General features: G+C 53.8%; 2 protein-coding genes and 1 non-coding gene across 3 annotated transcripts; 2 read left to right on the forward strand and 1 right to left on the reverse strand.

Annotated features, from left to right (window-relative positions):
• Positions 1-485: 485 nt before the first annotated feature.
• On the reverse strand, positions 486-1,352 carry LOC134737943 (uncharacterized). The gene is given in 5 exon segments (XM_063650140.1): positions 486-603; positions 676-704; positions 706-827; positions 830-1,131; positions 1,330-1,352. Coding segments are annotated over 5 exon segments (594 nt in total).
• Positions 1,351-6,369, forward strand: LOC129043552 (bile salt-activated lipase-like). The gene is made up of 7 exons (XM_054500202.1): positions 1,351-1,375; positions 1,528-1,634; positions 1,775-1,877; positions 3,723-3,909; positions 4,107-4,310; positions 5,509-5,709; positions 6,039-6,369. Exons 1-7 carry the CDS (start codon positions 1,351-1,353, stop codon positions 6,367-6,369), a joined length of 1,158 nt encoding a protein of 385 aa, XP_054356177.1.
• A 5,986-nt stretch (positions 6,370-12,355) lies between these two features.
• Positions 12,356-12,456, forward strand: LOC129044810 (small nucleolar RNA U13). The gene has a single exon (XR_008504800.1). It is a non-coding gene; the product is annotated as a small nucleolar RNA U13 (small nucleolar RNA).
• Positions 12,457-12,659: the final 203 nt, after the last annotated feature.

The raw sequence follows: 12,659 nt of genomic DNA on the forward strand, positions 1-12,659 counted from the left end.
CCCTTGAGCCCAGGAGTTCAAGACTGCAGTGAGCTGTTATTGCGCCACTGTACTCTAGCCTGGGTGACAGCGAGACCCTGTCTCAAAACAAAACAAAAACCCCAAATCTGTGGACTCCAGGTGACTATGACATGTCAATGTGGTTTCATAAAGTGTAACAGCTGTACCTCCTGGTGGGGAATGTTGATAATGGGGGAGACTGGGATGGGGCGAAGACATATGGGAAATCTCTGTAACCTTCTTCTAATTTTGCTGTGAATCTAAATTTGCTCTAAAAATGTATATATATAAAAAGTGGGGCCTTCCTTTCCCTCTCTCCTGCCCCAGCCCTCTCCCCCACCTCCTTCCTCTCCCTGCAGCCTCCCCTCTGCCCTCCCGTTTCCTCCTTAGCCACTGTAAATAACCCTGCAGTGAATATCCTCCAGCACGAAGGGCCTGTCTCCCAGTTCAGAATTACCTCCTTTATTTAGAGCAGGTTCTCAGAACTAAAGTAGCCAGGCAAAGGCCTGAGGCAAATGCGTTTGCTCTGGGGCGCCCCAGCCGCCTGCAGGCCCCTTATTTCCTGTGGCCAAGTTCCTCCCACGCCCCAGTCCTTTCCCCAGCCTCCCTCCTTTCCCCATCCTCCCTCCTTTCCCCAGCCTCCCTCCTTTCCCCATCCTCCCTCCTTTCCCCAGCCTCCCTCGCCCACTAGGCCTGAATTGCTGGGCACTGGCTGTCGTCGACAGACAGAGGGACAGACGTGGCTCTGCAGGTCCACTTGGTCCCTGGCACCGGCCGCAAGGGTGGCAGAACAGGGGTGTGGTTGGTGTGGGAAGCACAGGCTCCAAGTCTCCTGGGGGGCTGGGGAAGGCTCTGGCTGCCCTCGCCCTGTCCCCATCACTGCAGAGGGCTGGGCGGTGGCTGGAGCTGCCACTGAGTGTCTTGGTGAGGCTGACCTCACACTGGCTGAGCTTACAGGCCCCATCTGAAGACTTTGTTCATGGTGTTCTTTCACGTCTCAGAGCCTTTCCTGGCTGCAGGAGTAATACCTGTTCACAGAAAATACGAGTGGCCTCCTCTTCCTCCACAACCTCACACGACCTTCTCCCTTCCCTCCCGCTGGCCTCTTTCCCTCCCCTTCTGTCACTCTGCCTGGGCGTGCCCCAGGGCCTTGGCTGGGCCTTTCTTTCCTCAGGGAAACCCACATGGTTGGGCTAGATGCCTCCCCATCCCCCACCCACACCATGTCCCCCTGAGCCTCTAGTCCTCCCTCTCAGGACACATCAGGCTGGATGGTGACATCTCCCCACCCTTGAATGAGACTGCTTTGTGCTGCTCTGGGACCTGCACCCAGCTTGGACTGCTCGCTCCATGGCCCCAGGAAAAGCTCATACAGGTAAGGTCAGCCACTTGAGTGGGGGCCCACAGCATGTCACCCTCTCTGTCCCAGAAGTCACGTGCTCGGTCCCCTCTGAAGCCCCTCTGGGGACCTAGGGGACAAGCAGGGCATGGAGACATAGAGACAAAGTATGCCCTTTTCTCTGACAGTGACACCAAGCCCTGTGAACAAACCAGAAGGCAGGGCACTGTGCACCCTGCCCGGCCCCACCATCCCCCTTACCACCTGCCACCTTGCCACCTGCCTCTGCTCCCAGGTAAGTGGTAACTTGCACAGGTGCACTGTGGGTTTTGGGAAAACTGGATCTCCCTGCACCTGAGGGGGTAGAGGGGAGGGGGTGCCTGAGAGCTCGTGAACAAGCATGTGACCTTGGATCCAGCTCCATAAATACCCGAGGCCCAGAGAGAGGGCTACCCAGAGGCTGACACACACCATGGGGCGCCTGCAACTGGTTGTCTTGGGCCTCACCTGCTCCTGGGCAGTGGCGAGTGCCGCGAAGGTAAGAGCCCAGCAGAGGGGCAGGTCCTGCTGCTCTCCCGCTCAATCAGATCTGGAAACTTTGGGCCAGGCTGAGAAAGAGAGCCCAGCACAGCCCCGCAGCAGATCCCGGGCACTCACGCTCATTTCTATGGGGATAGGTGCCAGGTAGAACGCAGGATGCCCAATTCCATTTAAATTTCAGATAAACTGCCAAGAACTGCTGTGTAAGTATGTCCCATGCAATATTTGTAACAAATTTATATGGGCCAGGCGCGGTGGCTCACACCTGTAATCCCAGCACTTTGGGAGGCCCAGGTGGGTGGATCACTTGAGGTCAGGAGTTGGAGACCAGCCTGGCCAACATGGTGAAACCCCATCTCTACTAAAAATACAAATATTAATCAGGCGTGGTGGTGGGTGCCTGTAATCCCAGCTACTCGGGAGGCTGAGGCAGGAGAACTGCTTGAAGCTGGGAGGTGGAGGTTGCGGTGAGCTGAGATCACGCCACTGCACTCCAGCCTGGGTGACAGGGCGAGACTCTGTCTCAAAAAATATAAAAGAAAAAGAAAAAAATGAAACATACTAAAAAACAATTCACCGTTTACCTGAAATTCAAATGTAATTGGGCCTCTTGAATTTGCGTTTGCTAAGCCTGGTGATCCCACCTACCAACCTCTCTGATGGCGACGTTGTTCCCATTTTACAGAAGGGGAAACGGGTCCAGGGGCAGGGAGTGTGGAGAGCAGGCAGACGGGTGGAGAGAGGCAGGCAGGCAGTTTGCCCAGCATCGCACAGCTGCTACCTCCTATTCCTGTGCAGAAGCCTGAAAGCCGGGCTACTCCATACCCGGGTCCACGTCCCTCCAGAAAGAGAGCCGGCAGGCAGGAGCTCTCTCGAGGCATCCATAAATTCCGCCCTCTCTGCCTGTGAAGAAGAAGCCACAGAAACCCCAAGCCCCACAGGAAGCCGGTGTCGGTGCCCGGCCCAGTCCCTGCCCCCAGCAGGAGTCACACAGGGGACCCCAGATCCCAACCACACTGTCGTGCCGCCTGCTGTGTCTCAGGCCCTGGGGACTCCTCTCTCCACTTCTGCTGCCTGCTCTCCACACTCCCTGGCCCTGGGACCTGTAGGTTTGGGCAGTGGTCCTGGGCTCCTGACTCAAAGGAGAGGTCACCTTCTTCTTGGGCGAGCTCTTCTTGGGGTGCTGAGAGGCCTTCGGCAGGTCATCACGACCCCTCCCCATTTCCCCACCCTGAGGCCCTCAGGCTGAACAAGCCCAAACAAAGCAAGCCTCATGGCCCCGCTGGAAGCAAAGCCTGCTGTGCTGGGCCCAGTGACAGCCAGGCCCCGTCTGCCTCAGCAGCAACTAGGTCCTTTAGGGGCCCGTCCAGGGATCTGGAGTACAATGCAGACCTCGCACCATTTTTGGCTGATGGACTGGAACCCAGCCCTGAGAGAGGGAGTTCCTTCTCCATCAGTTCCCTCAGTGGCTTCTAAGTTTCCTCCTTCTTGATTCAGGCCCAGCAGAGAGAGAGAGGAGAGGGAGGGGCTGCCGCTGAAGAGGACAGATCTGGCCCTAGACAGTGGCTCTCAGCCTGGGGACGTGTGGCAGGGCCTGGAGACATTTGTGATTGTCACGGCTGGGGAGGGGGTGCTCCTGGCACCTCGTGGGTTGAGGCCGAGGATGCTCTAAACATCCTACAGGGCACAGGATGCCCCCGATGGTGCAGAATCAACCCTGCCCCAAGTGTCCATAGATCAGAGAAGGGAGGACATAGCCAACTGCAGCCCCGAGAGGCAAGGGGTGGCTCAGGGGAAACTGGAAGGTACAAGAACCTGCTAACCTGCTGGCTCTCCCACCCAGATTCCATAATACACTATCTGGGCTTCGTCCCTGTCATTGATGGAGACTTCATCCCCGATGACCCCATCAACCTGTACGCCAACGCCGCTGACATCGACTATATAGCAGGCACCAACAACATGGACGGCCACATCTTCGCCAGCATCGACATGCCTGCCATCAACAAGGGCAACAAGAAAGTCACCGAGTAAGCAGGGGGCACAGGACCCAGGGGCGACCCGTGCTGGAGGGCCGCCGGGAAAGCACTGGCGAGGGGGCCGGCCTGGAGGAGGAAGGCACTGGGTGGAGGATTGGGAGTAAGGGAGTTAGCACCAGTCGGGGTGGGTACGCACACACCCTCCTGTTGGCACAGGCTGAGTGTCAGTGCCTACTTGGTTCCCCCAGGGAGGACTTCTACAAGCTGGTCAGTGGGTTCACAATCACCAAGGGGCTCAGAGGTGCCAAGACTACCTTTGATGTCTACACTGAGTCCTGGGCCCAGGACCCATCCCAGGAGAACAAGAAGAAGACTGTGGTGGACTTTGAGACCGATGTCCTCTTCCTGGTGCCCACCGAGGTTGCCCTGGCTCAGCACAGAGCCAATGCCAAGTGAGGATCTGGACAGCGGGTGGCTCCTGGGGGCCTTCCTGGGGTGCTGCACCTTCCAGCCGAGGCCTCGCTGTGGGTGGCTCTCAGGTGTCTGGGTTGTCTGGGAAAGTGGTGTTGAGTCCCCACCTGTGCCTGCCTGATCCACTTTGCTGAGGCCAGGCAAGACTTGAGGGCCTCTTTTTATCTCCCAGACTACAGGGGGTTTACAAACCCTATGATCCTCTGTCCTGCTCAGCCCTGCACCCCATGGTCCTTCCCACTGGAGAGTTCTTGAGCTACCTTCCATTCCCCACGCTGTGTGCATTGAGAGAACACTGGACAATGATTTCTATCCACTGACTCTTATGGGCCTCAACTTTGCCCATAATTTCAGCCCACCACCACATTAAAAATCTTCATGTAATGATAGCCAATTATAATTAAAAATAAGGCCAGACACAGTGGCTCATGCCTGTAATCCCAGCACTTCAGCAGGTCGAGGTGGAAGGATCACTTGAGGTCAGGAGTTTGAGACCAGTCTGGCCAACATGGCAAAACCCCATCTCTACTAAAAATACAAAAATTATCCAGGCATGGTGGTGCACGCCTGTGATCCCAGCTACTCAGGAGGCTGAGGCAGGAGAATCAGTTGAACCCGGGAGGTGGAGGCCGAAGTGAGCCGAGATTATGCCACTGCCCTCCAGCAGGGGCAACAGGGTGCGACTATGTCTCAAATAAAGAAGTAAATAAATAATAAAAATAAAAAATGTTAGGAATACGAAAAAGATAGGAAGATAAAAGTATACCTAGAAGTCTAGGATGAAAGCTTTGCAGCAACTAAGGAGTACATTTAGCTGTGAGCCTCCTTTCAGTCAAGACAAAAAGGGAAACAGTTGAGGACCTATACCTTGTCCAATCTAATTGAAGAATGCACATTCACTTGGAGAGCAAAATATTTCTTGATACCGAATTCTAGAAGGAAGGTGCCTCACAATGTTTTGTGGAGGTGAAGTATAAATTCAACTGAAATTGCGGAACCCATGAATCCATGAATTTGGTTCTCAGCTTTCCCTTCCCTGGGTGTAAGAAGCTCCATCTCTTCATGTGAATTTCCCAGACACTTCCCTGCCCACTGCCCGGGACCTCCCTCCAAGTCCGGTCTCTGGGCTGATCGGTCCCCAGTGAGCACCCTGCCTGCTTGGTTGTCTCTCCCCTCCAGGGGTGCCAAGACCTACACCTACCTGTTTTCCCATCCCTCTCAGATGCCCATCTACCCCAAATGGCTGGAGGCAGACCATAGGGATGAGATCCAGTACATCTTTGGGGAGCCCTTTGCCACCCCCCCCCCGGGCTACCAGCCCCAAGACAGGACAGTCTCTAAGGCCATGATCGCCTACTGGACCAACTTTGCCAAAACAGGGTAAAGCATGGGTTGAGTGCAGGGCGGAAGGCCACAGCCGAGAAAGGCCTCCCACAACAAGACCCTGTTCCCTCACTTGCCAGCGGAGGGACTTTGGGCGAGTCACTTAACCTCCCCCTGCATCGGAATCCATGTGTGTTTACGAGATAAGAGCTACTGGCAGAGCCCCAAGCCCGTGCACGTGCACAGCCAGTGCCCAGTATGGAGTGAGGGGCATGGTGCCCAGGGCCAGCTCAGAGGGCGGGGATGGCTCAGGCGTGCAGGTGCAGAGCAAGGCTTCAGCCCCCGGGGAGTCCCCAGCCCCTGCACAGCCTCTTCTCACTCTGCAGGGACCCCAACATGGGCCACTTGGCTGTGCCCACACACTGGGAACCCTACACTACAGAAAACGGCGGCTACCTGGAGATTACCAAGAAGATGAACAGCAGCTCCATGAAGCGGAGCCTGAGAACCAAATTCATGTGCTACTGGACCCTCACCTATCTAGTGCTGCCCACGGTGACTGACCAGGAGGCCACTTCCATGCCCCCCACAGGGGACTCCAAGGCCACTCCTGTCCCCCCCCCACAGGCAACTCCGAGTCTGCCCCCATCCCTGCAATGGGTGACTCTCAGGATGCCCCTGTGCCCCTCACAAGTGACTCCGAGGCTGCCCCCGTGACCCCCTCAGGTGACTCTGAGGCCTCCCCCGTGCCCCCTACGGGTGACTCTGAGGCCACCTCCGTGCCCACCTCGGGTGACTCTGAGGCTGCCCCCATCCCCCTATGGGTGACTCTGAGGCTGCCCCCATGCCCACCTCAGGTGACTCTGAGGCCGCCCCTGTGTCCCCCACAGATGACTCCAAGGAAGTTCAGATGCCTGCAGTCATTAGTTTCTAGCGTCCCATGAACCTTGGTCTCAAGTGGCTGAGAGAGTGTGACCCCAGGGGCTCCCCTCCCGTCTTGAGCTCTTCCTGAATAAAACCTCATTCCCCTGTCTGGCGTCTTTCTTTGCTCTCAAGGCTAAGCTGCAGGAAGGAGTGGACCTCAGTTACCCTTGCAGCACCAGGTGGGGGCCCAACCTGTGACCCCATCACCTGGCACAATCCCCAGTCTCTGGGGCATTGATGGTGCCATCCTCACTTTTGTGTGGAGGAGGTGGACCCGGGGAAGTTGATTGGCAGGCCCAGGAGTGGGAGTCAGGCACAGGTCACTCCAGAGCCTGCCCTTCCCTGAACGGAACCAGGCTGCTGGCTCCCAGGGGCTAGATTCTATCCCAAATGGTGGGAGGGGCTGGTGGCAGCTGCAGTCAGAGAGGGAGCTGGGGTCTGGCAGGCTGTGGCCGCCTCTGGACTAGGGGAGCCCAGCCACATCCACGTCCTCTGGGTTCAGGGAGTGAAGTCTGTGTTCTAACTGGGGTCTGGGGAACCCGCCTGGGAAAAGAAAGGGATTCTGCTCCTCCAGCCAGATGCAAGTAGAGGAAAGAATAACACATCACACCAGAAGGTTGGAAGCAGAGGATGGGGAGGGTGCTGGGCAGTGGGCGCTGGGTGGTGGGCCTCTGGGGGGTGCCCAATGGCTCTGGCAAAGTTGACGGGGCAGGGGGCAGAGGGCAGAAGGCAGAGTCAGGAGTACTCCTGCCTCTGCTGGGTCCAAGCCCAGGCACATCACCGAGCACTTGACCAGCCCGACCTCACCATGGCCTTGTGAGGTGGGTACGGTGCACACCCTCATTTTAGATATTTAGAGGAAAATGAGGCCCTGAGAGGGCATCACATGCCCAAGGTCACTCAGAGCAAGGATTTGAACCCAGGTCCCTGACTCCCAAGCCAGTGCTGGGACCAACGTTGGGGGTCTTCTTCCCCACTCCTCACCTACCTTCTAAACAGGCACTGTGGGGCAGGGTGGGGCTCAGATGAGAGAAAATTCTGGAATCCTGAGCAACTTTGCCTGGGGGGCTCCGCGGTGGAGGGCAGCAGCACCCAAGGACAAGCTAGCCACTCTCTCTGCCCCTCCAGCCTACAGGTGGGAGGATGAGGCTCAGGGCCAACAAGTCCTGTGGCCTCATGCAGCAGAGCTGAGACGGGACGAACCCTGTCCCCTGGAGAAGCAGGGGACATCCTGGTTGGCTGTGACCACTTTGGCCACCCTGGGCTTCCTGGGTTGGTTGAGGGGTCTCTGGTGTAAAAAGGGGACTCCCTGTCAGACTGAGTGAGATGGAGCTGCCCGGCAATGTAGGCCTCTCCCAGTGACTGTCCCTGTTCTCTAGGACAACGGAAGCCCGAGGATACAATGATGTGTCCCTTCCTTGGCCACACTGGTACCCACAGGGATTATTGTGTTTCTACCTGTGGAGTCAGCTCTCAGGCACCTCCAGCACTGTGGGAGAAACCCCTGGGACCCTAGTGCCTCTTCCCAACCCTTGGGACTGGCACCCATCTCTTGTTGAGAGAAAGCACAGTCATGCCTGTCATTCAGAAAATCACATCCCTGGATGGCCAAGCCACGTCAGAAGGGATGGGCTGTGGGGATCCAAGCGTGTTCTACCTCTGGGCTGCACCGGCCATCCCTCTGCTTTGGTTTGAATGCTTGTCCCCGCCAAAACTCATACTGAAATTTAATCCCCAATGTGGCAGTATTGAGAGGTGCTGCCTTTAAGAGGTGACTGGATCATGAGGGCCCTGTCCCCGTAGATGGATTCATCCATTCATGGATTCATGGGTTAGTGGGTTATCATGGGAGGGTAACTGGTGGCTTTGTAAGAGGAAGAGAGACGAGCTAGCATGTGAGCAGGCTCAGCGTCCTCACCACGTGATACCCAGTACCGCCTCGGGACACCAGAGTCCCCACCAGCAAGAAGGCCTCACCGGATACAGCCTCTCTGAGGCAGGAGGAGAAGGAATTAGGGAAGCCAAGGGTTGGGGCATAAGCAAAGGAACAGCAGGTGCAGCCAGTTCACATAAGCCAGAGAACAGCAGGTGCAGCCCGTTCTAGGCAGGATTGGGGAGCACACAGGCCACATCCTCACTCCTGTGATAACCAGTCAGGAGCTTCCACTTCAACCTCTGATTGACCCTGGGCCAATCCTCCACTTCAGCCTCTGATTGGTCCCAGGCTAATCCTTCATAGGGTGTAACCAATTGGAGGCCTCTAAAGGGCATCTAGGGTGTTCTTTATAAAACCCCTGAGAAGCATTGCAATTGGGAGGCCCTTGAGCCGTTTGCTCGGGCCCGCTCCCACCCTGTGGGTTGTACGTTCGCTTCTTCAATCTGTGCCTCTGGTACGTTGTTTCTTGTTGCTTTGTCTTTTTTTTTTTTTTGATGGAGTTTCACTCTCGTTGCCCAGGCTAGAGTGCAATGGCACAATCTGGGCTCACTCCAAACTCTGCCTCCTGGGTTCAAGCGATTCTCCTGCCTCTGCCTCTCAAGTAGCTGGGATTACAGGTACCCGCCACCACGCCCAGCTAATTTTTTTGTATTTTTAGTAGAGACGGGGTTTCACCACGTTGGCAAGGCTGGTCTCAGGTACCTCGGCCTCCCAAAGTGCTGGGATTACAGGCGTGAGCCACTGCGACTGGCCTGTTTTGTCTGTCATTGCTTCATTCTTTTGTTACTTTGTGAGTTTTGTTCACTTCTTTGTTCAATACACCAAGAACCTGGACAACTCAGTCAGGACCTTCCATCCTGTAACACCTCAACCTCGGACTTCTTAGCCTTCATAACTGTGAGAAATTCCTTTTCTTTATAAATTACCCAGTTTTAGGTATTCTGTTATAAGCAACAGAAAATCTACTTTAAAAGCCTCCATGGCACAGGTGAGCCCCGCAGCGTGTCTGGGTGATGCCTGCAGCTGTCGAGAGGGAGGAGACAGCTCAGAGTCACCTGCAATCCATCTGGCTCTTGCCATTACCGACTCCAGGTGATGAAGTTGAAAATACGGACAGGCTGGAGGCCATCTGGGGTCCTGCTGGCTCCCAATCCCAGGAAGACTGGAAGAGCACTGGGGTGAGCTCGGGCCAGCGCGTGTTTACTGTCACAGGGGACATGTTTCAGCACTTCATTGTAAGGCTGTGGCCTTCTGTGCTTGTGGATCCTCAGTCTCAGTGGCCTTCCTCTTCCCCCCACCCCAACTCCTGTGTTGCATGTTTAACACACCCACCCCCAACCAGGACATAATGAAATCCTAGACTGTGGACAAAGAATACAGTCACCCCAGGGGGCTGCAAGCTCTAAAGGCTCAGGGCCCAGCTACCCCTTTAGGATGGGTCAGTAACAACACGACTGACTCTGTAAATTGGTGATCACCTGAGACTGGACCTCAGCCCCACACGGACCTGTGCTTCACCTTGGCCATCAGCAGAGAGTATGGAGGTCTTCTGCTGGCAGGAATCAGCACCCTTATCCTGGCAATCAGCACTCACTGGCCATTCATGAGGCTCCAGCAGGACGAGTGGCCACGGTGTGCAGGGCACAGGGGCTGGGGCTTTCCAAGGTGTTTGTGGATGACATCAATCACACAAGGAGTTGTAGGAATGCTGGTGTCCTGGTTCACGGGTAGATGCTAGAATACCACATCACTCTGGGAGGTCAGAAGCAGAGGATGCCAAGGGTGCTGGGTGACAGGTGCTGGGTGGTGGGCCCCTTGGGGGGGTGCCCAATGGCTCTGGCAGAGTTGTTGGGGCAGAGTCGGGACCACCCCCACCTCTTCCGGGTCCAAGCCCAGGCACTGCACTGAGCACTTGATCAGCCTGACCTCACCATGGCCTTGTGACGTGGGCACTGTGAGCAGGAATCTTATGGAATGAGGCCCACTGTAGCCCTAACACAGCATCACAAGTCTTTCCCCAGAAGGAAAACGCACAGGCGATGGAAATCTATGCTTAGGAACAAGGATTCCCGTCTAAGAAAAAGGGTGGACCACGGGCCTCTAGAGGGGACTGAGGGGGCAAAGTCCTGCCCGTGCACTGGCTAACACTCTTCCTTTAGCTTTTCCCCCCCTTTCCATATTGTACATTTTATCTGTTTATAATTTTTCTTAGTGCTGACTAAATTCCAGAGTTAGACCTTGAAATCCACAAGTTCCTAGTTGGTGGTTAACAGAAACCTCAGCAAGACAAGCAGAAAATGCTCCTCTTCCCCTAAAGCTGCAGAAAGGCAGCCACCAACCTGGGCTAGGAAATGGTCCTTACAGATACTATTTTTTTTTAATTGTGGTGAAACATATATAACAAAACAGATGCTAATTTAACTGTTTTTAAGAGTAGAATTGAGTGGCATTATTTCGATTCACTGTTGGGCAACCATCACCACTCTCTATTTCCATAATTTTTTCATCACCCCAAATAGAAGCTCTATATCCATTAGCTAACTCCTCATTTCCCCTCCCTCTAAACCCTGGTAACCTCTATCCTTTCTGTCTCCATGAATTTGCCTATTGGAGATATTTCTCATAAGTGGAATTGTAATGTTTTCAAAGTTCATCCATGTTGTAGCATGTGTCAGCACGCCATACCTTTTTTTTTTTTTTTTTTTTTTTTTTATTTTAGAAGTGGAGTTTCCCTTTTGTTGCCCAGGCTGGAGTGTAGTGGCACAATCTCGGCTCACTGCAACCTCTGCCTCCCGGGTTTAAGCAATACTCCTGCCTCAGCCTCCCAAGTAGCTGGGATTACAGGTGCTCACCACCATACCCGGCTAATTTTGTATTTTTAGCAGAGATGGGGTTTTACCATGTTGGTCAGACTGGTCTTGAACTCCTGACCTCAAGTGATCCACCCACCTTGGCCTCCCAAAGTGCTGGGATTACAGGCATGAGCCATTGCACCTGGACTTTTTATGACTGAATAATATTCCATTGTATGTTGCTGGCATGCAATGGTGCATTCTCTTATAAAGCATTCTCTTCTCATCCTTTTTATTTCTGTAAAGTTGGTAGGAATGTTCCCCCTTTCATTCCAAATTTTAGTAATTTGAGTCTGTCTCTTCTTTGTTGATCTAAAGTATTGTCAATTTTGTTTTTTAGAAATAACCAGTTTTTGGTTTTGCTGATTTTCTCTATCTTTCTGTTCTCTATTTTGTTTATCTCTGCTGTAATCTTTATTATTTCCTTCATTCTGCTAGCCTTGGGTTTAGTTCGCTCTTTTTCTAATTCCTTAATGTGTGCAGATAAATTGTTGATTTGAGATCTTTCTGCTTTTTTAATGTAGTCGTTTATAGCTATAAATTTTCCCCAAGCACTGCTTTCGATTTCACTGCATGCTGTAAGTTTTGGTATGTTGTGTTTTTGTTTTCATTGTCTCAAGGTGTCTTCTAATTTCCCTTGTGACTTCTTTTTAGACCCATTGGTTGTTTAAGAGTGTGTTAAGGCTGGGCGCGGTGGCTCACGCCTGTAATCCCAGCACTTTGGGAGGCCGAGGCAGGTGGATCATGAGGTCAGGAGTTCAAGACCAGGCTGGCCAACATGGTGAAACCCCATCTCTACTAAAAAAAATATAAAAATTAACCAGGCGTGGTGGTGCACACCTGTAATCCTAGCTACTCAGGAGACTGAGACAGGAGAATTGCTTGAACCTTGGAGGTGGAGGTTGCAGTGAGCTGAGATCGCGCCACTGCACCCCAGCCTGGGCGATGGAGCAAGACTCCGTCTGGAGTTGGGGAGGGGAAGAGTGTTAAGATCCTTTTGTAGTTGATGAACATGATGATTGGGTGTTCACGCACATGTGTGAGATGTGTCACCCTCAAACCCTGTTACGTCGGCACGTTACCCATCTGACGTGAAAAAGAAGAGAGTGCGTTAACTTCCACATATTCATGAGTGTTCCAGTTTTTCTGCTATGGATTTATAATTTTATCCTGTTGTAATTGGAATGATACTTTGTATAATTTCAAGTTTTAAAAATTTATTGCTGGGCGCGGTAGCTCATGCCTGTAATCCCAGCGCTTTGGGAAGCCGAGGCAGGGAGATCACCTGAGGTCAG

This window comes from Pongo pygmaeus, chromosome 13 (assembly GCF_028885625.2).
Source record: "Pongo pygmaeus isolate AG05252 chromosome 13, NHGRI_mPonPyg2-v2.0_pri, whole genome shotgun sequence".
NCBI lineage: Eukaryota > Metazoa > Chordata > Mammalia > Primates > Hominidae > Pongo > Pongo pygmaeus.

What these genes read in the sequence shown, in the direction of transcription:
- LOC129043552 (XM_054500202.1), top strand. Translation starts at nt 1,351, where the DNA reads ATGGCCCCAGGAAAAGCTCATACAG. An exon ending in CAGTGGCGAGTGCCGCGAAG is followed by an intron (nt 1,878 to 3,722) that starts GTAAGAGCCCAG and finishes TCTCCCACCCAG; the next exon opens with ATTCCATAATACACTATCTG. An exon ending in ACCAACTTTGCCAAAACAGG is followed by an intron (nt 5,710 to 6,038) that starts GTAAAGCATGGG and finishes CTCACTCTGCAG; the next exon opens with GGACCCCAACATGGGCCACT.